Here is a 26655-nt window from a genome sequence, read left to right on the forward strand (position 1 = left end):
CATAATAGATTCATCCAGAGAGGTGCCACATTTGTTACCCCTAAAACTATCCTTCAGCTGCAGCAAAATGTGCTGTTTCAAAAACAGGGGACATTGATTTATTTATATCTACTTAAATTTGCTATGCTTGCCTAGCTTTATGACAGGGAGTCAGCAGAACCTACAGCACCTACACTTCTGGAATCTGCATCTACATGCACCAAAGCTCACACTAGCAAGTTTCTGCCTTGCTTTAGATCCCCATATCTGACAGCATCGTAAAATGGCATTGTTAATATCTCATCAGGATTCAATAGTTTTTTGATAGTGAAGAAAGATAATTAAAAAAATAAAATAAAAAGCAGAGCCACAGGAACAGGCCATTTCTGATTGTATTCACACATCCCCCATTCATACTTCAACATCTCCCACTTTTTTTGGGTAACTCTGAGATTAAGTTGTCTTGCCCGAGTATTTCAGGTGGAAATAAATACCCAGTTATCTATGCAATATCTGCAGTGTGATACTATGTGCTGTGTTCTGCTCCTCAAAGGCTGTAGTGACAGTAAAACCTTGCGTAAAAGCAGGAAGGCTTGAGTAAAACCATGTTGAGTGTTGCCAGCTTCTTATTTTAATCTCCAGGAAGGAGTGCTCATGCTTTGCTGTATTAAAACTGGGTGGTTTTAATGCCTGCACCAGTCTTACATAAAATAAACCCAATTGCCACTACTAAGCATGAATTAATAAACCTTGCTGAGCAACGTGTTGGTTCTGTAAGTGTGATCTGTAATGACTGGGGTTCGACAGAGCTCACTTCAATTAACTTTTTAAACAAGGCATTTTCCACTCATTGCACTTAAGAATTTGAAATCCAGCAGTGTCTATCTTTGCGTATTTAATCGTCCATTAGAAGAGAATAAGGGATTTACTCGGAGCATTTTGCAAAGTCCAGCAAAAAGCTAGGTACAGTAAAAGCATCTAAAGGCCATAGTGAGGAAAACTGGAGCATCCAGATGTCTTTATAGCAAGAATACTCTGCTGCTTTCCTAATATCTCCTCTTTTCCTCATTTTACAGCTAGAATTTTACAGTGCTGCTTTTTTTTTGATGGCTTCATCCTGAAATGTCTTTATCTGAACTTTTCAGTATCTGATTTTAAGCTGAGATGTCATCCAGTTAGTGCAAGAAATAGAGCATTTCCAGATTCAGGCCCCACTCCCTGAGGGCTCCCTTGCCAGCCTCTAATAAATCACTCAGTTCTTCATCCTCATTTTTCTCACGTGTAAATTAGGATTAAAGTTGAGCGGGTTTGAGGGTCAGGCTATAAATAGATAATCAAGAGCTGAGGAAACTTCAGAGGGTGGATAATTGTTTTTATCCTTCCTGCCTGGTGAAAATCATTTTTGGTAATGTTTTTGAAGACCATCACCATGGCTAGTCCTTAGAGCAGTGGTGAAGGGTCTCTTTCTGTAGGGGCTTCCATGCTGCCTGCAGGGCAGAGGCTGGGAACTGATACGTTTCTATCTGTGCTATACCAATTATTGCCTTGAGTATTAACTCGGTTTTTTTGTACTTGGAATAGAATTGATCCCATCCTTTTGCTAGCTACAAAGTTTTAGGCAGATCTAGGTTTTCTATAAACTAATTTCAATGCCAGTGAAGGCTTTTCATAACTTTAGTGAAACTCTAATTGATTTTCTTTTTTTTCTGTACCACAAAGGAGGTAGAAACCACTACTCCTTTGATATGGGTATAAATGAAAACTAAAGTGCTGAATTTGCTTTACAAATATTTGTGCATGAATCTGATAGAGGCTTAAAAAACTTAGGAATTCTGATAATTTGAGAAGGCTTACCACATGCTGGTCCATTCAAACTTCGGTGCTGTAAGGCATTCTTGAGCAATATATATTAAATTTTGGTGGCTATTTGCAGCATCCAGATGCCTGAGGACAAGTATTCATCAGTGAAATGGCTGCTTTGCAAAATCCAAATTGCTTAAAAATTAATTGTTCAGTGTTTTAATACTAGTGAGCAGTTAGCATATTTCTGGTGATTGTGATCAATATATAAACTAGCATGAAATAAAATCAATTTTATTTTAAAGAGAACTATTTAAAGTTGAAATTTTAATGAGGTCATTTCTGTGATGTAGTGTTCATTAGTGTGCAAGTACTTGTCCTTCAGATATGCAGTTAATTTGGTAAAGCTTTTAAATGCATGCTTAGATCTGCCAAATCAAACATGCACTTAAGTAATTAACGAAGGATGTACTCCATTTTGAATTCAGTTTTAAAGAACTAAATAAAAGACACTTGTTATTAGAGATTATCTGTTTGGGATTAGATGGAATGTGAAGACAGTAATAGAGCATTATAAAAATTATTTGGTTAATATATAGGCACTTTACAAACAAAAAAGGAACTTGGATGAACTAGGTGGAGTCAACATGGAAGGCAAATTTGCAGGTAATTGCAGTGGATGGACGTCTTTGGAGCTGTAGTTCCCACCGAGCTCCAGATGCATTCATGTCAGGCTAGCTGCAGGAGGAGTCCTGGCTGTGGTCCAGACTTCACAAAGTGGTGGCCATAAGCTGTAAGAGGAGGAGAGGTTTGCACAGTGACATCCCACTGCTGTGTCCTCTTGGATATGCAGGGAACATAAAAGTGGAGGTGCTAAACATATTAAAAGTGAACAAATTGCTGGCCAGTCTCCATAGGAGTGGTTTTAATATCTGCACTTGAATTTCCTTACCAGCAGTGTCTTTGCAAACCAGAGTAAATCAGCTCTCTTTCTGTAAGATCATTTCTAGCTTTAGTGTTATTTGTGGTGGTCTCCATAGTTTAAAAGTAGGCTGTTACTTCTTCCATACTGGCTGTTTCAGTGTGTTAGGTCTAATGTAACTGTGGTATAAGGGCAGCGATGTGAAATGAACTTATGTTAGCAAAGGATTTAGCCCATTTTTATTAGAAATGAATAGCACAGAGGTTGTCCTCAGGGTTTCAGGCAACTGCTACAGTGATCAGTTTGGTTGTTCTAATATAATAAGCAGATATTGACTTTAGTTGAGGTGAACACCAAGATTTACTGTCTTGAAAGCTAAAATATTGACTGAGGGAAAACCAGAGTCAATATTTACCTTGAGGGACAATAAATCTTGATGTTCACTGAAATATGAAGTCACTGTGATTTTCAGAAGCATTGAACCTCGTTCTTTCTAGTTCTCTCTGCAGGTGGTCATCAGAAAAGCTGCCTGAAGTGTAGGTAGGAATTTCTTTTAATGAATCACATCAGCTGAGCCAATGTGCTTGTTTCTGTGTCCTTTGCATGGTCAGTATTATTCCTGACCTACATTTAAATAAATAAGTCACAGATCATTATAAATCACAGCAAAGCTCTCTGATGGTTAGGTGTTTAGACTTTTCATGAAAATGCAGGTATCAGCTATTAAAACAGAAAATAAATAGATTTATGTTTCTGTATCTTGTTCAAGTAACTGTCGGTGTCAAGATATTTTAGCAAGGACTCAGGGTTTGTGTTTGTGTGAATGGGAACTGGCTTCTTTTACTAGGGCAAGCCTGTAGCACTTTATCTCTTAAAAAGTAGCCTTTGTCCCTCTCCCTTTAATTTATTTAGAACTTTGCCCATCAGCTTGATATTAAGTTTCAATTGCTAATGTATTCCAGGTTAACTGCAGCTAGAAAGAGTGATACAGTGATCCTATGGAAGTCAGCAACAATGCTCCCATTGACTGCAGTCAGGCACCAGTTCATCCCTTGGTTCATTGAGCCCTAAACCCAGCATCTGAATATGAATAAAAACTGAGGAAAGCAGTTAACTTCCTAAAATGCCAGAAGTATTTTGATTGTTTTTATTTCTTGAAAGAGTTAAAGGCCAGGCACTAAGGGATGGAGGCAGGCTGGTCCCCTGGGCTCCGAGCTCTGCAGCTCATCACAGGTCGGGTATCTGCAGCTTCCAGCATCTTTCTCCCCACTGGGCAATGAGAACAACGGGCCCTTACACCCATCACGTGTCCTTCAGGAGGTGGATTGTGGTTGTATAGCCATGTGTGTGTGCTGGGTGGCTCAGTCTGAAGGTTTCTGTAAATGTGCTGTTTGCCTGCCTGCAGGGGAGGGTGAGCATTGAGTAGATTATTTTCAAAGGAACTGTTTTCTTTGTGCTTGGGAAGAGAAGTGGCATAGTTGGACAAGAAACTTGTCTGCAGCTGAGGTAACAGATGGGAAATGTGATGTGGGCCAGGATACTGTGTCTGATTTGAAGCTTGGACACACTCTGTGTTGCAGCTGGGGATCCACAGAAGTACATCCCAACTCTCTCCAGGCTCAGGCACTTCGGTTGCCTGCGTTGGGTTAGAAGTGAGGACACCATGTCCCAACCCAGCCCCTGTTCATGGTCAAGACAGGGTGCTCCCTTGGACCTGGGATGTGAGAAGTGATTCCAGGTTCCCCTGGTTGATAGGACCCAAAGAACAGCACGGATTAGCCAAAATCCTTTGAAAGTTCAAAATCAAGAACATCATCTGTTTGGCATCTTTAAGTATCAGAAGCTGTTAGCAAAAGATAGGAATGAAAGGCTTTAAGGTTTGATGGTGGTTTGTTTTTTTTTTCCAAACACAAAAAAATGATGAATTGGAAGCGATTGAAAAGAAATGATGGCAAGCTGGGAGAGAGAAACGAGAGGAAAACATTGTCCTGTGGAGGAAAGGCACACACGCCACAGCACTGTGGTTTCTAAATGCAAAGATAGACTCACAAATTATCTTCACAGCTTCCAAAACGCATACCCACAGAGTTTCACCCATGGAAATCTTGCATCTCTGTGAGACTTCCATTTAAAAGCAGAGCGGAGTCTACTGATACATGTTGAAACTTGCTCTGAAGAAATCTGTCCCTCCCTGTGGTGTGTGGTGGCTATTTACACCTTCCAGTGGCTCCATGGCTCCTGGACATGGCATTGCTTGGCACTGACAGGGTGGAGGAGGGGGGTTGTTCACAGATGGGACATGCAGTGGTCTCAGCACAATAGCTTAGGGAAACGGGTTATCTGTAACAATTATATTTTGGGGTTTTGGTGGTGGGTGTAACCTGGGAATCCTGACCAGGTTGGAGGTACGGAACAGGTTGGCAGCAGACTGCCCAGGGGTTGAGGTCCTGCAGGGATCGTGGGGCTGTGTGCCCTCCCTCCTCTGGTGCAGGGCTGGATGTCTGTCAGAGGAGGAGAGCTGGTGGGGCTTCACGTGTACTCCCACCAGCTCGACACGATTAGACTGCAGAATACAAATGCTCTATTAAGAGCTGTATTATTGCCATCCTGCCTGCTCTTGAAAGAGCACAGTTGAAGCATCACTTCACATCACGTGTGTGTGTGGCACTGCATATGGGATCTCTGTTTTGTCCTCACATGTTTCCTCAGACAGATTTTAATTCACATGGCATCCCATCCCTGCCCCAACCCTGCTGGTTTTCTTACACAGAAATCGCATCAGGTAGGTGCCGCGGGAGGTTTTGACCACCATACCTCAGCTGTGGTAAATTCCTGGTGTCAGGCCTCCACTGCTCTCTGCGGGTGGGCTTTGCTGCTTCTGAGAGGTCTGAAGTTTGACAGGTTTTAATGCAGATCAATGAGAAGACATCGAGACGAGCTGGGATTTCCAAGCTCTTGGTCTATCTGAGCAAGGAGCGGAGGCTGCTCGCTGCGTGCGGCGGGGTGAGAGCTAGAGGCTGGTAGTGCTCATGTCATGGCCTGTGGGATTCACAGCAGGGTCCTCTCACCCTGAGGAGAGGTTATTAATTAGAGAAAGGAAAAGAATCTTAAATCCCTAAAGCCACTGCCTGTGCTGTGGCTGCCCTGGCTGCCCTGCTTGTGGAGCGGCTCAGGCAGCACCGGCACCTCCTTGCCTCTCCCAACCTCATCTTTATCTACGAAAGTCTAAAGAGCAGGAATAGGCACCAACCCAGCTCTTAAGCTTACTAATAAATAAATTTTACCTCTCTTAACACTGCCCAGTGAGACATCTCCTCCCCAGGCCACAGGTTCCCTGCCCACGGGCACCCAGTTCTTGCAGAGTTTGGCCCTTTGCCCTCTCTTGCTTTTGCGTCTCCTCTGTGATGAGGGAGACTCTGATCACACCCAAAGCACATGCTTGCCTCTTCAGCTGATCATCTCCTGCAGCCCACAGTGTGTTCTGTCAGACAACGCAGGCAGTGTAGTTTCTCTCCCCCACCCCCCCATGGAGCAGGGAAACTAATAAGTACTCCCAGCTGCCTTTGGGGAATGTGCAGGCTTCGCAGTGCCTGGAGAGGGGCTGTTGCTCTCCCTGGGCTGCAGGTGCTGTGCTGGCAGGGGCATGGTGGTGGCTTCACACCAGGCTGGGTGTGCAGCCGGAGCCCCCCACGACTGCTCCCCGCTTTCTGGGTCCCACTCAGCAGGCACTTTCTCTCTTTGCTCTTGCATACATCAGTTAATGTTAATGACCCTGGTTTCACAGCTAATTAGTGGTACTTACAGTGCTGCTCGCTCAGTCTAGGAAACTTTGCCTCTCTCTGCACTTTGTGCAATATACAGGTACCTGTTATCCTAGTTTCAGCTGGGATAGAGTTAGTTTTCTTCCTAGTAGCTGGTGTGGTGCTGTGTTTTGGATTTAATATGATGATAACTTTGGTAACATACCAATGGGCTTAGTTGTTGCTGAGTAGTGTTTGTATTAAATCGAGGATTTTTCAGCTTTTCATACTGCCCTGCCAATGAGGGGGCTGGAGAGGCACAAGAACTTGCAAGGGGATGCAATAGAACAGCTGACCCAAACTGCTCAAAGGAGTATTCCATACCATATGACATCATGCCCAGTATATGAACTGGGAGGTGTTGGTGGGGAAGAGCAGATCACAACCTGAGGACTAGCGAAGCATCAGTCAGTGGGTGGTGAGCAATTGCACTGTGCATCGCTTGTCTTTCTTGGGTTTTATTTCATTCTCTTTTTGTTGTCTCATTACTATTATTCTTGTTACTGTTATTATTTTATTTTGTTTTATTTAAATTATTAATCAGTTCTTAACGCACGAGTTTTATTTTTCCAGTTCTTCTCCCCATCCCACCATGGTGTGGGGGGTGCAGAAGCAGCTGTGTGGTGCTTGGTTGGCAGCTGGAGTTCAGACATGACGTGTGTGTATCTCTAGTTAGGCCAGGTACCACCACCTTGGCGTGCAGAAGTCACTAACCCACGTGGAGTGGTTGAGGTACACTGGTACCCTTCAAAGACCTTCGTGCAGGCCCAGCAGCAGCTGGGAATGTCACACTTCTCCTGTGCTCCCCAGAAGGCTGCAGGGTGACCCCACTCCCTTACACAAGAAGGTTGTTGCACCAAACGTTACCACTGTGTGTTTTTCATCCCTGACGTAGTAATCTTTGTAAATTTTACACATTCTTTCATGTTATTTGTGCACAGACCGTGAAAAAGGATTTGTGCTTTATAACCTGTAGGAAAAATGGTACTAACTACTATGGCCTCTACCCCCTCTTCTCCTCCCCCTTTCCCCTTCCTCTGCATGAGACATGATGCTCTTGCTAGGTCATGCTGTGCTTGCCCCTACCAGTCCCAACTTCTGCTCCCCTCTTTCCTTTCTTTTCTCCTTCTCACATTTTGCACTTGTCAGCTTCTCTTACACTTTCCTCCCTGCCAAACCTATGCACAACTTATAGACAGACCCACAGTTAAAATTAGTTTCTGGAATTTTCTGTTCCTGAGCAGTGTTTCTTTAGCAAGTTGTCTTCTTTTACTTTGATATGAAGGTCATTTTCTGATGGGGCACTAGTTTTGTTTTCAGATGGGTATCTCAATCTCAGCTGCCCCCACCTCCAAAATGTTGCAAGTAAGGTTTCTTTATTGTTGTGGCCACAACGTGCATAGTCATAATCCGCTATTTTAAAATGAAGCTATAAATTATTAAAACTGTGGCTGATTGGGGGGATGTTTAAAGAAAGGCTATTGATTTACAGTTATTTTAATGCTGAGAACTGAATGACTCCACGGCAGCAAGGCTAAGGGGATTTTTGTGTGAGGAAGAAGAAATTATAGGTGTGTTGTATTTTTCCAGTGCAGCGCATTGTGCTTCATACAAAGCAACAGAGAACACTGTATCTTCAAATCAGCTTCTGCAGACAAACTGGATTCAAAATAAATAACTTTTATTCATTACTGTAATAGAACTGTTGATGCATTCATTTGTTTAAACCTAAAAATCTGCTAAAATACTGTATTGCAGTGTGCTGCTTCTAGCACCTGAATATCCAGCATCTTTTAGAAATGTTTATCAAGCTTTTGGCTGTATTTTTCTCTCTACACAGATACTATAGTTCAGGTGAATACACGGTCGTGTTTGATTAGGAGATGTGTTAGAGATAAGTCACTTGCAGGGAGAAAAGCATTTGCAGGTTTTGTGTATAAAAATGAGATTTGTAGGATGGGTGACATTTCATTCTTTTATGGTAAATGACTTACAAGGCTATGTTAGAAGTAAAGGTAAATGGGCACTGATTTTAAGTTTGTGTCTTCTGAAACACAAAAGGATGCAGCACATAGGGTCTTGATGAGCGACGTGTGATAGATTAGAGCCAGAGCAGAAATATAATGAAGTTCCTCTTCTGGTTGCAGGAAATAGCTGTTATTTATCCTGTTCCCTAACATGCCACATGCATACTACTCCTGTATACTTAAAAATCCCTCGGCGAGTCAATAATGAATAAATGAACTTAAAGCTATTGCAAGCCCCTCAGCGTACGGAGCGTAAGCCGGGATATTTTTCAGTGTACTCTTTTCGGGGTTTGGCTGAGGCATTGTTGCAGAGACACTAACCTGGGTAGTTCAAATGAACAGTTTTGGTTCTTTCTCCTGGCAGGTGTACGAGGCAGTCCCATGCTACAGCGAGTGCAATCAGTATTCTTGGGTAGTAGAACCATGGTCTCCATGCAAAATCAACAGCGAACAAAACTCCCTCCACTGTGGAGAAGGAATACAAACGAGGAAAGTCAGGTGCGTGAAGACAAAAGCACAGGTACTCCAGATTAAAAGGAGCTGATACTTACTTGCATAAAGCTGCAGTGTCTGGGCACCTGACAGTGAGTATGTTGCTGAGTCCGGTGTATTGCAAATTAGAAGAAACGTGTGTTCATGTGCACTGTTTTACAGGAAAAGCATCTCAGAGATGCAGCCTTCTGTTGCGCTCAAGACGTCTTTCAGGATGAAGGCACGATGTTTAAATTAAAATTCTTCAACCTAAATGCCTTATATACATAAAGCCCCCTGAGGTGCAGAGCCTCCATATTCTGATTTGCTAACATTTTCCCTGAGTAATGGCACTGTCTGCACCGTAGTGGAGTTCATTACTAGTGACTGTGCATTCCCCAGGCACAGGGAAACTCTGAGTTCTCTCCAGATGTGTGGATGTTACTAGCAGGAGCACAAAGAGTTGTTTCTGCTGCTTGTCGTTTTCTGTTCGCTCATCTGTCGGCCGATCAAAGTCAAAATCCCTCTGTATGAAGTTTGAGATGTTTATTTAAGGTAGCTGCTGAAAGCTGTGAGTAACAAAAGCATGTCGTGTGTGTAGCTGGTTTTGATTTGCACTAACAGGATTAATTCTGCTTTTTGACCTGCTGTGCTGCGTAGGGCTCTTGTTTAACATACAGTGTCCTCTGTGGGGCCGAGCAGACCTGTTGGTACCCATCACTTCTGCAGTGTTCCAGTGATCCTCTAACGAATGTGTCTTGTTTTCTGCGTAGGTGTGTAAGTGCTGCTGGGGACCACGGAGGGGAGGCTGTGCCCAGCACGCTGTGTGATCAGGCTGAGATCCCAGACCTGGTGCAGAAGTGCAGCTTGTACTGCCCCAGCGAGTGTGCGGTGTCGGACTGGGGGCAGTGGAGCCAGTGTCCACAGGTAGGCTCTGCTGCTGGGGTCTCTCTCACAGCGATCCTCACGCCTCCGTCTCCTCTGTCCCTCAGCCATCTCATGGGAGTGTTGTTTTCTAACAAAGTAAATCATTTTCTGAGGGAAGTTAGGCTTAGCGGATCCTGCCGGCATGGTTGAATCTGGAGATATTTATAATCCTGCAGAGACTGAGCTGTACAAAGTTAGTCAATAAAACACATGGTTATTACTGTGACAGTTGCTTCCACTGACCCTTCTGCCTGGTCCATGGGAGAGGACCCACACTCATACACCGAGTGAAGGGATCAGTATCCTAGCTGCAGTAGTGTCTGTGTTAGGAAATATCTGCAGGGCAGAGCTCTGTGAGTGATGCATGACTGCCTGCTGATGTAACAGCCTGCTGTAAACCGTGGTGGTGGCATTCCTCTAGACAGGTCTCAGGCTGTCTCCCTTCCCAACAGACACTATTTCTGCCCAGTCTCCTCCTCCTCAGAACCCTGAGGAAAGATTTGAGGCAACAGCAACAGAAGGGCATAGCAGCAAGATGCCTGAACAATTTGTTATGTCGTGAAATACTTGAAACTTTTGTGAATTATGCAGAGATTCAAGCCACTGCCAAATGCTCTGTGTTTTCCTAAGTGTGCAAAACAGAAAGAAGCTGCAAATCCTGTCTTGTGAAGACTCCCTGGCCTCAAAGCATGTAATGTCAAACCTAATGTTTCTCTCTGATCAGTGTTGAAATAGGTGCCAGGTTTAATCTCAGTTTTTTTTTTTTATTAGACTTGCTTGATGTATTTAAGTGACAAACATATATTCATTGCCCCTGTGTTAACAAGGCCATTACCAAAAGTCTGAGTGGTTATTGGACAGGTATTTATACTACTGCTGACATAGGTAATTTCCTTCCATAATATTTTGTGTAGCATATCAATATACTTGGTAAGAATGTGTCAAATAAAATCCTGTGTTTCATTTCCTGCGTTCACCTCCCCCTGAGCAGCATAGCTTTGATGAAGTACAACGCTCTTGCAGCCAATACAGACGCCTGGATACCTTTCAAAGTCCCACTGTGGCTGGGCTGTTTCTTTGCCATTGACTTTTTTTTTCAGAGGTGGATTTTTTTATTTTATTTTGACATGCAGTAAACTAATGCAGAAACACTTGAGGCCACTGGGTGTTTTTAAGGTGCCTTGGTGGCAATCAGTTGGTCACAAAGGCCTGCCCGAAGCTTTAACCCTCGTAGTATCCTTAAGACACCCTGAGTTTTTGCCTGAGGGCTCCTTTTTGGCAATGGTGAAGCCTCTGTAGCCCACAAAAGCAGAAAAGGGATGCCCAGATCTTGTGGGCTGCACTCCATCAGGCAGCACAGCTCTTGGCAGTCGTAGGGCTGAGTGCCACAGTCCCTGTGTCTCCTTGTACATCCTTTTGCCATGGTAGATGTTAATTCATAAATGTGAGGGCATCTGTATGCCAATGCAATTAACTGAACAATATGTTTCACAAGCTGTTCTGCAATGCTCTGTTGTGAAACTGAGATGACTGTGTGCTGATAGAGCATGTGTTTAAATAGTTCTGTCCAGATACATGGCAATAAACAGCTTGAAGTTTTATGGACAGATATAAACCCTTCCTTTGACGAGTTTACAGCAGTGCTGTCTCCCTTTTATAGCTACTCTATCTGTTTGTGTTTGGTTTGAGGAGAGGACCACACAGCACAATCCCTCCCAGGCTGCACACGCCTGACATCTCCACGGCAAACCCTAGGCTTGCTCTAAGTGCAGAATGGCTGTGCCATGACAGTGGTGTGTCTTCAGTATGTGTGGGGGTACTGGTGTGATGGGACTTCAGGGGAATGTGGTGGCCAGGAGTGAGGCGTTGCCAGCACCACAGTAATTAATGCAACCCTCCATCTCCTGAGTGGTCCCTGGGAAAGGTGGTCACTGAGACCTGCTACAAGCTGGTGAGCATGGTCAGTGGAGTTACAAAGACAATGGAGCCTACAGAGGACCCCGTTTCATCTGTAAGGGAAGAGTTCTGTGTCGTCAGCTGAATAACTCCACTGGTTGCAAGTGAGATCTTGAGTCTGGACCTTGTGTGGAGACGCTGTGTATAGACACCTAGACCTAGGATATACTCTGCATCTGGAACTGAAGCTCACATTGAATCTTTTGGTCTGTTGTCCCCCCATCCTTGTGACAAATGCCTTCCCACAGAGCCCAAAACCACGTCACTAAGTTTGTGTGTGTAGAACCTCATGCTCTCTAGGGCTGACTATTTAATTGTGTTTGAGGGAATCTTGCTCAGTTGCAGGTAGACTCCTGCGTGATTTCTGCCTCATGCCACACAGGAAATAAATGCCATAAATGCCTGTCTTCTGAGGGTGTAGGAATTGCTTCCTGAATATTCACCATTTTCTAAGTATAGCTCCTTGCTCTTCCTCAAGTAATCAAAAAAATTTGAAGTAACATCATATTGCAAAGAAAAGGCAGAACTGTCCATCCTGGCTGCTCCATTTCAAGCACATTTACATTTCACATCAAAATAGCTGGCACTCTTTTAGTCGTCACACTCTTGTGAGGCAGCTGCCAAAGAGCGTTCTGGGAAATCTTCCTGTACCTCTGGTCACGTTTGGCTTGCTGGAGATAAAGAGGATTTATGAAACTTGACAAATTCTAGTTTGTAAGAAATGAACAATCACAGTTTCAGCTTCATCTTTGCCTGAGTAGCTCTTTGATTTGAGATATTTACCTAAGATTTTGGTCAGGTGAGAATTCTTTTTCAGTTGCTTTGATGTTCTGCTTATAATTTATAGTGTTGATAATAAATTCATCTTGATAGCAGAATAACTAACTCTTATCAGCTGAATGTAAAAAGGCCTTTTAGATTATCCAGTGTACTTTTTGTCAATATGTCATTGTACTCTTGATACTTTTTAGGGCATTGCTCGGTTTTATCTTGTTGCAATACTCTTCCCATGTGAATTTTCCACTTTTAGGATGGTAAATGATCTTGAATTATGTTAAAATCAATGAGTCATAAAGATGGTGACTGCTCTGTTAATAGGAAGCTTTTTCTTCAATACTTCCTTTGTTGAAACATTCTATTTTTTCTACCTTTTTTGGCTGCATTTCCCTTTTGCCTTTAAATATTTGTGCTTCTACAGTGGGCTTTTGAAATTTCAGATGCTCCCACAATTCTTTGAACTGCATTTTCCAACCAAATTGCAATTTTTGCATCTTGATTATGGTGCTATTTAACACTGCTACACAAAGCTAAATCTTAATATTTCTTTTAATGACACTTTGCTGTGACCCAGAAATGCAGCTGTCTGAAATGTAATACTTTAAGGTTACTTTTGAAGTTTTGTCTCTTCACTGGATTCAGGATACTCATAATTACAGATTTAAAGCTTCCCTATTATTCTCACATTCTCTGTTGTGAGAAGTAAATTCACAATGGTTTTCCCTCTGATTGAAGACTGTTTTTTGGCTCATAAAGTTTTCTTGTCAGTAAGTAACATCCACGTAACTTAAATATCAAGGCTTTAAAGCCATTTAAGATAACAGTTTGAAGCTTGCTAGTCAGGAGAAAAAGAATCATGAGCAAATTAGATTGACTTGCATTTTGCTTCAGAGATTTCGTATTCGTTCCAGCTACAATAGCGTGTTCAGTCAGACATCATCACTTGATTGCTCAAAGACCCAGCTAAACAATCTGGAAGCTGGAATCCTATCATCTCTGTTACATATTCAATGATGGAATAACATGCACTACCTGTGGTGTCTTGACTTCGGATTCATCTGACTTGGAAATGTAATTAATTGACTTCAATTGAATTCATCAAAGCATTCTTGAAAAGAGTTAATATGTGAGTTGTGCTACAAGTCCCTGAAATAATTACCTCAAATTTATTTTGTCATGTGGGTAGCTGTCGCAGCCTCCGTAGCCGATCTGAGTGGCCTCCTGGTTTGCCTCAGCTGTTGGCATTTCTAGCAGCTAATTCCAAGAGGTCTGAAATTAGTTAATTATAGGAGGTTACATGTCTAGTGAGTCAGAACAACTGTCCCTGTTTCAGCGAGCGTTTTCCTCATGGATCAGTAGCCATGTACAATGCTCAGGACTTGTGACAATTGAGTTGTTAGTCTCTTGAATCTCTCTGTGGGGGGAGTGTAATTGTGCAACAACTGATCATATTAAAAGTGTCACCGGGCAGTACAGCCGACTTGCAGTGACTGCTGTCAGTGTCAGAGTCGTTACTCTCTGGAAATGTCAACTGGAAGAGAAACTGTGGACTCTGGCAGATGCTGTGGCTCACTACGTGCGTTACCAGAGTCTTCACCACGAGCAGTACCTTTGTACGTAGGTTTGGCAGAGGATCTGCACTGTGGAGGCTGGGTTGAAGCAAACAGCTTGCACAGAATTGTATTTCTAGCCCAAGAGATAATTTATTCAGCACAATAATTACGGTGGTTCAAGGAGTTCTGGAAGAACACGCACTGCTCCTTATTCAGTTATTCAACTTTATTAACAATCATTTTCTAAAAAGTAATGGTTATATATGGAGGCAGATACGGTTTTAGAACCTAGGTGCATCTCAAAAGGAAAATTTATGCAAATGCATTTTCATTTCAAAAGACCGCTCATGTTATTGTAAATGGCTTGTTAAATTGTTACAAAACATCCACATCAGCATGAACAATATCACAGTTCACTGCACTCTTAAGAACAGTCAAGTCCTGTTGCTGGCAGCGCATTTACCTTGGTTTGAGGTTGTATGTTTCCATATGAATAGCCAGTTAAATACAACGTGGCCAGCTATTTATAGTGCAGTGTACATTATATAAGCTGTTGGATAAATTAAACAGCTTTAAGGGCTCTCTAATGGGTTACAACCTTTGTGCTGTACAATTATGATGCATATGAACGCCTAGATCAATGGACAGCTTTTAAAATCCATCGCAAAGAAGGTCTAATAGTGTATATTCATGTGTGATATGTTAACAGCTCTTACTCTGGACCCTAGCATTCATAACCTTGCAGTTTTATTTTATTTACTCTTCTTTTCCAGAGCAAACTTTCTGTGCATTGTCTGTTCTGTCATTGTCTGGAGCAGTGGCTGGATACATCCTTTGTGTATGCTTGTGTCCTCACTTTTTATGTTAGCTTAATATAGTGACCAGTGGTCACGGTGGGAAAATGTCATTGGCAAAAAGAAATGTTAAAAAAATGCAATAGTTAATAGTGTCGATAATTCTCCATAGAAGCAAGGTGATGGTTTTATAATTTTTTAAATGGTCCTTTGGGAAAAACTGTGATTCATTCCTACTTTAGCATTTTATGTGTGTCTCATTGCTTCAGAGAATTTTGTTTCTGTAGTGGTTTATGTAACCTGGCCTATAAATCCCTGACTCCAGCTCAACTTTTACACAGCTCCTAGAAGAGGATAATGGAAATGGTGAGATTTAATACAGTTAAGTAGGCTGGGACAGTATAGTTATACACGAAAAGAAACTCGCTGTGTGTGATGTCCTACTGCTGTACACTATTAATTTGCAACCTGAGTTAGGTCCCCATTATTATTTCCAGCCCAAAATTCATTCCATTCCTATCACTGATACCAAAGCAAGCGCATGCCTGAATTACACACCGTACTGCTTACGGTCATCAGGAATGAATCTGGACTAAATCCAACAAACAACATAGTCTATAAAAGTTAACTTAGTTGGCACCTAACCTTGAAAGTACGTAGAGTTATCCAGGACTCTGACCGTCTTACCTTTGTGCGTCACAGCTGCCTCCATTCCTTAGGACCTGTTTTCTCTCTTATATTCTTTACTAGAAGAGTGGTGAAGCATTGGAACAGGCTGCCCAGGGAGGTGGTGGAGTCACCATCCCTGGAGGGTTTAAAAAAACATGTGGACATGGTACTGCAGGACATGGTTAGTGGTCATTGTGGTGTTGGGCTGATAGTTCGACTTGATGATCTTAGACATCTTTTCCAACCTTAGTGATTCTGTGTTTTATACCCAAGTCAGCGCCCATATTCGTTGTCCTCCTTTGATCCATGGAGTGGATTTTAGTTGTCCAGAATAGAGGCAGAAATTGGACAAAGGTTTTCTACTTGCAAATACTAAAGTTCTGATGGCTGCAGCAAAAATTACTTTTCCTTCCTGATAGCACCAACCATCTGGCAGAGCAGAGCCTCAATTTTCCTGGAAAGATCAGTGGAAGGTGCCAAGTCTGGGTCTAGAGTTGCTCCTATTGTGGTTTGCTGGAGATATCCCTGGAGCTGAGACCTAAGCAAGAGGATGAATTTCACGCATCTTCGTTTTCTCCTTCTGCTTTCTACATGAGGTCTGTGCAATAGTTGCTCAGTCTGGACCCCAGCACAGAACAGTGAGCTCTGTGTGTGTGGAGAGCTTCAGCACCTGCACGGGATTCTGAGCTTTCAGCCATCACCTGGCGTTGACACTGCCTGAATCTATCTCATAAATCATTGCACTCTAAGTCTGGTGCACCAAATGTTAACACATTGTTGCATAACAAATTCTCAAACTATGGAAACTAGTTATGGGATTTATAACAGGCATAAAAACAAGTAGCATGACCATAAAGAGATGATCTCAAAAATACAAGTTAAGTTGCTCCTTTTCCTCATTCCTCATGCTTCCACTACAATGTTGGCTAATGCTGAGCACAGACCAGCTGTGATTACCTTACAGGAGGTAATGGCTGACTAATGTAAAAATAATTTTTAAAAAGCTTAACCTATGATCAGTGAAAGTAGTAGTTATTAATAGAACAGTGGGAAGTAAAATAATGTCTTTGAAAGTCTAGCATCCACTCAGTGGGAGGAGAGGAGCTGTAAATGAAGATACTCAGTGTGTTTTATTTATTCAACCCCCCCAAATTTGTAGATTCATATATGCTTGTGATAAGAACCTTGGAGTATTAGTGGGATAGAGCAGATCCACTCCTGATCCAGGTATCTGAATGGCACCTGCCCTATTTCATATGGAGGAGTATTTGAACAGTCAAGCTGGTTTTGTCATTTTCTTCTTTATGAGAATATTCTGAATCAACTTCTTCCATAATCTTGTCCAAATCTTTAATTAATTCTGTGATGAATTCTTACTTTAATCACTCAGGCAGTATTTCTTTCTTTTGCTACCTTTTCTATAATATTACTGTCTGCTGGCTGTCTTACCTCCTAAAAATTTAATTTGCCAGTGATGGTGATCATTCTTTTTCCTCAGTGTTTTTTAAGATCCAGTTTCAGGACTACCTACATGCCATTGGTAGTGATGGCAGTGGTGACAATTGACAGAATATCTTCCTGTTGCTATGCAGCTTACACACTTCTCTTCATTATTGCTTGTTAATACCCTCAACATCTCCCTGCTGGCAACAATCCCTCTTCTTTAACTTTTACCGTTCACATCCCCTAATGACTTGGAGTGTGCCAAGCCATTCCTCAGCTTTTGCCACATGGTAAATATTTAATTTGTCTAGCCTGGGATTTTGGAGGGTTCATGCAGGAGTTGTGCACCTAAGCCCACTGAGGTTCCAGGGTGACTGGCAATACTCAGCTCCCTCTTGCTCCTTTGAAAATCCCAGCTTTCGTCTTGTTCTTCACAAATCTTTCCCTCCTGCTGCTTACTCAGTTCCATACATATTTGACTCAATTTTTTACAAAGTTAACTTGAAAGAGTAAGGCCAGAAAATCAATTATAAAACTAAATTGACTTCTCAATTGACGTAAAGAGAAATTCAACAAATAATATTACAGGATATTAGTTACAGTGTGCCGACTTTGAATCTTTGCCTGTTTCCCGTGTACTCAGCGTGATTAACTGAACGCTTTTCTTACAGAGATTCTTTATTATTGAAAACTGGGAAAAGTGGGGAGCTTATCACATCCACTCTGGCTTCTGGCTCATCAGCCATGTGAGAACACTGACTTCAGAGCTGCAGTAAATCAGCCGTTTATTGGGATGTTGGTAAACACCAGATAGATTTTGACCTTTTGGACTGTTGTGCTCCTCGCCAGGAGGACATCCAAGAGGGAGAGTGGTCCTGCTAGCCAGGAAATCTGGGTGGCTGTATGACAGTGTGTGCAGCACTGAGCTGTGTCCTGGAATTGAGCACAGTGGGGTGCAGTCTAGACAGGGGAAAATACTACGTTATTAAAAGAAGTTACTTATCTACAAATGATGCATATTTCCTGTCTGCAGGTTCTTATTTGGAATGGAGCAAAAACAGGTGTTTCCAAGATGGCACAGACTTCTTTCACAGCATTCATCAGTTTTTTTGACTTTGGTAACATAATGCAGAGAGACATTAATTAGGAGTAGCTACTGAGTTGGCTTCTTTGGTTTGGCTTTTTTTTTTAATTTGTTTTATTGGCAAATCATTTAAGTTATTAGTGTTAGTTAGGAGGATGAACAGTCAGATTAGTCGCAAGAAAAGGCAGTAAATTATTGGTAAACACTTAGCATAGTTTTAACTTTCAGATAATTAAGAACAATCAGGTATTTTAGATGACCTTGGATTCAAATAAGATTACCATTTAAAATGATTTGACAAGGTGTGTGTCAGCAATAAGAGCACAGTAGAATTTCCTGCACATAGTATAAGCATAAGGAAGACTGGACCAGACTTTTTTCCTATTTGTCCTGATATTTATTCTGTTTTAGTTACGCTGTCATCTGTGCAACTAATGCAGTTTACAGCAGTTTGATGTCTAGATTGATGCTGCAATGCCATTACATTTCTTGTTAATACTCACAATACAGGAATTACCCATACCTTCACCCGTGCAGGGTTCAGTGTTTGCAGGCAGTGCACTGCATAATAATAAGCTTGTGGCTTTAAACTGTTAGTTATTTTTTGTAATTAAAGTATTCTACAGAAAAATTCTGGATTAAATTCTCAAGCATTTATGAAAATGTATTTCTACGGGCATTGTTTTTTTGGTTCTCTCTGCTGTTCCTGAGCAATCTTTAGTCTTAATGAGAGACAGTTAGGAATTAAATAGGTTATCTTGTACATTAAGTGGCTGTGAACAGAGATTTATTTCCATTAAGTTTGCTGAGAACACTTCCACACACCCATTCCCAGTGTACTGGATTGTGGGAAAATTCTGCTGAGTTTCAGTGGGTCAGAGCCTCTGCCCTTGGGGCTGTTTTTCTGTCCCAGCCCTGCAGCTTAAATGGCCACCACATATTCCTGTAATCACCTTGTCTTAGAATAAGCTTATTTAGACTTTCTTTTTTTTTGCAATTTCATTTAATGGGACAAAGCTGCAATCCTTAGTGCTCTTCACCTTACCCTTGCCTGGTGTCACAGGCGTTTAATCTTTGCTATCACAGCTCCTTCCTCCTGAAATAGTTCCCCTTGGCATGAGATGTGGGTGCAACAACCATCATCAGCAGCATTGTGTTCCCCATGGCCCAGCCAGTGCTTATGCTGTGGCCTTGACTTAAGTAAACCAAGGAAAAAGCTTATGAAATGCATAAGCAGAGCTGGATGAGACCTCCTGTGACATCCAAAGAAAAGAGCTCTCAGGTGCTGCAGAGGAGGGGTAAGCAGGAGGCTGCAAGAGGGGATTTGTAGCAACAAGCAGATGTTTTCCTCTACATAACGGGCATGTTTCTTGCAAGGCTGAAAGTACCCAGTCACTATTGCTAAGTCTGCAGCAAAATGGGAACAGCCCCATGCCACAGCGCTGAGAGACTCAGGATGGAGTGCTGCTAAAACCAAACAGTTTTCAAGCCTGTGATGTGCAAATATAAATGGAAACTGGCCTTGGTTGGTTTGTATTCATGTGAAAATATAAATGAGCAAATCCTGGTTTATAGGCAGTCACACATCAGTTATTTGTATCACATACTTTGAGAAGTCACCCCATCATGTTGTCAGCATCGTAACTGATCTGCAATTACTAATGTCCTTCCTTGAAATGAAAGCTTTGCTGTAATATCAGTTATTACTTAAAAAAAACCCACATTAATTGTTCCAGAAGTCCTGTCCCATTATTCAGTGCTGTGGCATTTTACTAGAAGCCTTGAAAAAAGGCGGAAAGTAGACCACAGCAAAAGGTCATGATCCTTATCCTGTGGTCCACATGGATCCTTACAAAAAGTTACAGAAATAAGCAGTATAGGAGTGTCTAAAATCAGGGTGGGCAGAAGATGACTTTTATTAATATTGGAATCTCACCTTTGAACCACATTTCTTTTCTTGTCTGTATGATTTACTGGGGTCTCTTGTATTGTCCATCACTTTTGTGTATAGGTGTGTGATCCAAGTGTTATGCAGACCCGGACCCGACAAGTGCTAAGGTCTTCTGTCAATAAAAAGCCCTGCCCTGAAGATACACAAATGAAGCCATGTATTCTTAACCAAAATTGCTTCCAGTATCAGTACAATCTAACAGGTAGGTGTAACTTTCCATTCTCCTCTTAGCAGGAAGTGACATCAGTTGCAATATATATTAAATTGATGTTCTGCTTTGCCAAGTATCTTTGCATAAAAGCCTCAGCTCTTAAAGGCTTTCTTCAGTTGTGTTTTCAGTTTTGCTTGCTTGTAGCCTTGGTTAAAGTCTTGGCTTGAAAAGAGTTATATATAGATATCACTGATTTCACTAAAGTTAATTGCATGCCTACATTTTTTTTTTTGACCACAGGTTAGTGGAGAAATGGAGAAATGCACAATTTTTAATTGAAGTTGTCATTGCAGGTACACTGGAAATGAAAAAAGTTAAATAGAATCTTTTCTTTTCGGTGGGTTAGCAACAGAATTAATGACAAAATTCCAGTTGAAAAAAAAAAAATGTGATTCCAGTGAAGCTAATAATACCAACAAAAGTCTGGTTTGGACACAAATACGGGTTGTACGGGTGGGCATAGGACATTCAGAGCAAGATGCATTATTTATGACCTTAGAAGCAATTAAATCTGTTGCAAACAAACAAAGAAAACACCGAAAAATTCCTTTTGTTTTGACCAGCTCAGATAAATGAAAAAGGCAGAGAGAGGAGAGATCTGAGGAGTTTGGGGGCTAGTGGGAAGGGAGAGCAAAACAGGCTAAAATATCTGCATATAAACTCAGCCTGTATGAAACAAAAGCCCTAGAAACACCCAGGCAGCAGGACGATGCCTTTTTTTATCATCACATTTCGGAAATGCAGAACATTTACGTGTTCATGTTTATCAGAGATAGAAGACACAGAGTAATAGGTTTTCTTCTCTTCTGCTTCCTATTGTTGGTGGTATATGGAAATTTTAGTTGTGCTGTGCTTTTTGTTTATTTTAAATGGTGTTTTAAGGCTTATTTCAGTTTAGTTGTATTCTGACCATGATAATTTCAGACAAGTGATAAGATACGAATTTTCTGCTGGAAATACCATTTTTACTTCATGAGTATTAGAGCTTAGTTTTAAATAATGGAAAGCTTTGCCTTGAGACAAGGCATAAGTTACACCAGAGTTGCCCTTCAAAAAATTCCCTGGCTACTTTATCAAGGAACTTTACTTCAGACAATACGGTCTTGTAAATATGCCAGCTGGGTTGGACTGGCAGATGTATCAGTTTTTAACAGTGTCCTGTGCACTCTGATGTACCAGTTTCATTAAGGGGGTACTGGAGTACAAAATGAGTGGTTCCTCCTCCGAGACCCACTAAGTTTGAAGAGCAACTTTCCTTTGCGGGGGTTGCTCTTGGCTTTGGGATGCCCTGACGTGGGGGAGCACCACACGAGGGGAAGGTAAGCTGTCTGTTGAATAAAAAGATGTGAAAACAGTACGACGAGTGTGACCTGCATCCTTTGCTTTGTGTCTGCAGGCTGGAGCGGGTGCCAGCTGGGTGCCAATGCCACCTGCGGGCACGGGGAGCGGCGCCGCCTCCTGAGCTGCCAGCGCAGCGACGGGGCCACCGTCAGCACACGGCTCTGCCAGCGGGTGAGCATGGCACACTCCTGCACACAGGAAACAAACAGAGCTTCCCTTTGTTTCCAGAAAACCCGTGACTTCTGATCCCCACACCAAGACATCATCTGTAGATGGTGAAGTTGTGTCCTTGGAGGAGTACTGGGAGTACAGCAGTTGGGTGCTTTGGGGAACAAAAGCATCCCCGGGGTGTTAGTGGGTGGTGTCACTCCTTGACTCAAATGCATGGGGCATGGCTACCAACCCTGCACCATCCCAGTGGCTCCAGCAAAGCTGGTGACCAGGGAGGTTGTGCCCCACTAGAAGCTTGGGATTGTCCTCTCAGAATAAGACCCAAACACTGAGGGACCCTTAGATGTGAAATGCGTTGCCACTGAAACCACTGTCACCGATCGCACCCTTGGGAAAGCTGCCTGGAAGCAGCGATGCTGGTGTCCTGCCCGTTTTGGGTTTCCTGACTGGGTGGCCATCCAGGGCAGGAGGTGGGCAGGGGACGTGGGGTTGCTGACGCCTGTTGTTTCCCTGTCCCCTCTCAGCTGGGCCTGGAGGAGCCGGTGCAGACGCGCCGGCGGTGCGAGGTGGGCTGCGCCGTGGACTGCCGGCTCTCGGCCTGGTCAGCCTGGTCCCAGTGCTCCCACACGTGTGGCACCGGCGGTGAGTCCCCAGCTGCCCTCCTGCCCCCTACCCCCCGCCCCACACACACCTCAGCAATGCAGCACGAACGGGAGCCTGCCCTGGGCAGGGGTTATGGGGTATGTACCCCTGAGCAGGGGTACAGAGCACAGGGGTTGCCCTGAGCCCTTCAGAGGTGGGCTTGGATGCTCTTGAGGTCCTGAGGTGTTGTGGTTTTTGAAAAACTGTTTCAAACTGTTGACTGTTTTCAAAGTCCTCTGAAGTGAAAAGTGCTGTTTGTGAAACCAAGTGGACAGGTGCCTGGAGGATTATTTTATTAATTCAAACTCTCAGAATTTAGTCACAGGAAACATTAACCCAAGGCAGGAGTATGTAGAGCTAGCAAAGAGCTGGGAAAAGTTAGAGGATTCTGAAGAAATGCATAATTAAGTAAATACAAATCCTCTGGTGAAGTTACTTTTAGTAACATAATTACATCACACCGAAGAAAAAACACTCAGACTACTTTTAATCTTCTAGTATATGCCTCTGTCTCTCTGCATCCACATGTCCTTCAGTACTTGTGTGACTCCAGTAACTTCAGCGAGGTTTTCTTTAGCCAGTAATGCTCCCCAGCATACAGAAAGTGAAAGGATTAAGACCTTTCTAAACTTTATATGATTTAAAAAACACTTTGAGTATTGACATGAGAAAATGCATTGAAGGTTTTATTCAAAATAAGCTTGTGATTTTATTTCCAGTCTTCTGATGTGCATTAGACGTACAGCTAATGGTCTTTAAGATTCAAGAGCCATAATGTACATTCGAATCAAATTCACTTAAGGTCAAAAAGGAAAAAGCTCTTAACTTCCATAAAGTGATTCCTTCAGATGGATTTCAGAGATCAAAGCCTGTTACAGAAAAAAGCTTAATATTTGCATTAGTGGTGTTCTTTCTTTGCTGAGCTTTTAGCCCTTTTGTAAAGTAGTGCTTTCTTAACAGAGATGAATAATTCATGGACAGTGTTTTAACAACAACGCACTACGAATACTGTTAAGTCCAAATTTTATTTTTTCTTCAAAATGCATTTTGGAGTGTTAAAGCTCTTGTTGCTGAACAGACTTAAATTATTTTTCTGAGTGTTCAGTCACTTACTAAAATAAAGAGAGCTACATATGCAAAAGCAGGTTGTAACTTCATTATGGCTTTTAGTGTGCTAAAGGAGGAGCTCGCCCTATATAATCCCTGAAGATTTCTTCATCCTGAGCTCTTACACTGCATAGTTTGCAAAGGGGTATACTCAAGTAAAGGTACATCTTGTATTCTGCCCCTGATCCTGAAATGTTTATGGAAAACCTAAAGACTGGTTAAAGAGCTGATGATTGCTAGTGCTTGCAACAAGGGAGGTGGTGGACTCATTATCCCTGGAGGTGTTCAGGTGGTTAGGGAAATGTTGGGTTGGAGGTTGGACTTGATGATCCTAGAGGTCCTTTCCAACCATAGCAATTCTAGGATTCTATAAGGAGCAACAGTCAACTTCATGTCCTCAGTCAGAGCTGTGCTTCTGCAGAGGAAGACTGGAATCATGTGTGCCCTGCAGAAGCAGACATTCCAGTGAGTGTTCTGGCTGGAGATGCCAAACCTCATTAAGTTACTTGAACTACATAGTCAAGCCCAAGCTCAGCTCCATCTATGCGTCATCTTCTGGTCATCAAATGTTCTGACTCCATTGTATTGCTAGCTAGAGAGCTGGCTCGTACAGTTCAGGCCAGAGATGTGTGCAATTTAGAGCTGGAGATATTATTTTCTGAACCTATGGCAGCTAAGCAGCTGAGAAAGCCTTAAAAATTTGTGTTATAAGGAAGCCAAGTTTTTCTCAGTCCTTCTCTGTCATCTGAATAGCTTTGCAGAGACCCAAGAGTCTTCTGAATCTCATCCCAAAGCAGGAGTGTCAATGAAACAGAAGTACTTTGGATCCAAGTTACTCTGAGCACATGGTTTATTTCGTGTCAGCCCCAGCCGTGATCTGAGTTTTACTGCAGCAACCATCAGGCATGGAGCTACACTGATATCAGACATCTGTGATAGAGGGACCTTAGCACCAGTCCTGTGGCCGTGGCTCTTGTGTGGTTCCAACAGCAGAAGTACCATCATTTCAGCTTCTTCACCGAGTTCCAGCTGGGTATAAATACTACTGGATGATGATATTAACAGAGAAGACATTAATTGTGTACTCTTCTGCAGGTAGCACTTCACTGATGAATGCAGCAAGGGTTTCCTACCCAAAGGCTCATGGACTGAAATACCTTTGAAATCATCATGAGTTTCTCCCGGGCTTTTGTGAGAATAGGATGAAGCTTCACATTAGACAGAGAAAACCAAAAGATGACAATAAATGAGCTGTGGAATTTGCTTTAGTAAACACTGATTCGGCTTCCCTTTGCCAAATAAGTAATTGCCCAGTATTTGATAAAGCTAAAATGCAGGACCTAGATGCACAGTTCTCAGAAATAACTCACAGCAAATCGGTTTTCCGCCCCGTTACTGGCTCTGCTCACAATAATAATCTGCTTTTCTGGCTTTTCTTGGAGAGCGTATGAAGGGCCTGCTGAAGTACCATAAATGGCTTCAAAGAGAAACATAATTTAAATATAATTCAGCTCAAAATTTAGTGTTGCTGGATTTATGCTTTCATGTGTTTCTTAACTCAAGCATTGTTGCTAACATTTTTATTCTGTCCATCTCTTCCAGTAACAGTTTGCTGTGATATATTTTAATGGATAGTACCTTTCTCTTGCTCAGCTTTTATTTTATGGAACAGTGCATTTAAACATGAAGTGGTGCTGCTGTGTATGGGGCACTGACAGCTAATATGGTTCTGGTACACAGCAGCCAAAGGCGAATATATTGATTTTTATAAATGATGATGAGTAAAGTAGATCTCTCTTTCCTGCCTGCGCTGAGCCTACGGAGATGTGTAACTGATATTTGCCTGCTACAGCTGTAGTTCTGGGCAGCATCTGTTCAAGATGCTGGCTGGGACTTTAGGCAGACATTGGGTTATAGATTAGGGTTCCTCCTATCAGCTGCTGTACTGCTATGAAAAGATTTATTGGACTGTGTTAATGGATGATGCTCCCACAGCCTGAGTCAAAATTACTGGAAAGATGTTTGGTAAGGATAATCCCCAGCAAGTTGTATTTCCTTTATTAAGGCAAATGAATACATGAGGATTCTGAATTTTTCTGTATTAATGTTTTCCAAGCCCATATGATTTCTCCTGAGTTGTCTAACAGGAGTGCTAAATGTATGAACCCACCTAAACCCATTTTTTGCCAGTTATAGAGCTGACTTCATCAGATAAATTATGAGATTTACCTGAGTTATCCAGGGTTGAACCCACTGCTCAGTCCTCAGGGCCCAGAAGAGCCCATGGCAGGTTGCAGAGACGTGCACCCCAACACCAGACTGACCCATGGGACAGAAACGAGGGGGACAAGGACATGCACCACTGAAAAAAAGAGCTGGTTACATTTTTCACTGATTCATCAGCAATTTGGTAAAACATTTTTGATTTTGCCTCCTGAAGAAGAAACTTCTGTGACTTTTTCTTGCTTGCTGCTCAAACTCAGCAAGCTGCAGTCTCATGGTGCTGAGATACACTGATGGAAGAGGAGCCACCAAAACATGGGATGCCCCAGTGCCTGCTGGAGGGACTGGCAGCTGGAAGTGGATGAAAAGCCCTGTTTTGTCACCAGTTTCATCTGCTTGTGACTCGAACTAACCTGACCTTCAGGGCTGTATTGAAGTCCCTTGATCCCTGCTCTAGTCTTGTGGTTGCCTGATAGGGCTGTGGTTTGTGTGCTTTGCTCACACTCATCAAACAGAGAAGGTCATGTCAGGAATTTTGACTGGGATGAACTCTAGTAGGAATTTTAATCATCTTGGTTTCAGCTGTGATGCATCACTTTGTGGGGATAGAATACAAGGAATGGCAAGAATTTTTGGGGGATAAAAAAATCTTACTCTTCTGGTTTGAAAATGCAATCCTATGCTTCTGAGATGAAATTTTATCCACTGATGGAAAACAGGATTTTAAGTGACCAGCATTAACAAGACTACCCTCTTTTTTTTCCCCTTTCAAAGCTAATGACAAATTTGAGGATATGAAGAAATACG

At 42.4% G+C, this 26655-nt stretch overlaps 1 protein-coding gene across 1 annotated transcript in view; it reads left to right on the forward strand.

Annotated features, from left to right (window-relative positions):
• The window catches only part of LOC103775893 (thrombospondin type-1 domain-containing protein 7B-like), a gene marked incomplete at its 5' end in the record, with an annotated part of 100376 nt that overhangs the window by 54575 nt on the left and 19146 nt on the right, over positions 1 to 26655 (forward strand). Inside the window, 5 exons of the mRNA XM_008943367.1 lie at positions 8893 to 9026; positions 9773 to 9926; positions 20214 to 20355; positions 21761 to 21876; positions 22401 to 22518. Of these exons, the coding sequence (XP_008941615.1) occupies positions 8893 to 9026; positions 9773 to 9926; positions 20214 to 20355; positions 21761 to 21876; positions 22401 to 22518 (664 nt within the window). The remainder of the gene's footprint in view (positions 1 to 8892; positions 9027 to 9772; positions 9927 to 20213; positions 20356 to 21760; positions 21877 to 22400; positions 22519 to 26655) is intronic.

Source organism: Merops nubicus, unplaced genomic scaffold (genome assembly GCF_000691845.1).
Source record: "Merops nubicus isolate BGI_N331 unplaced genomic scaffold, ASM69184v1 scaffold6377, whole genome shotgun sequence".
NCBI classification, from domain to species: domain Eukaryota; kingdom Metazoa; phylum Chordata; class Aves; order Coraciiformes; family Meropidae; genus Merops; species Merops nubicus.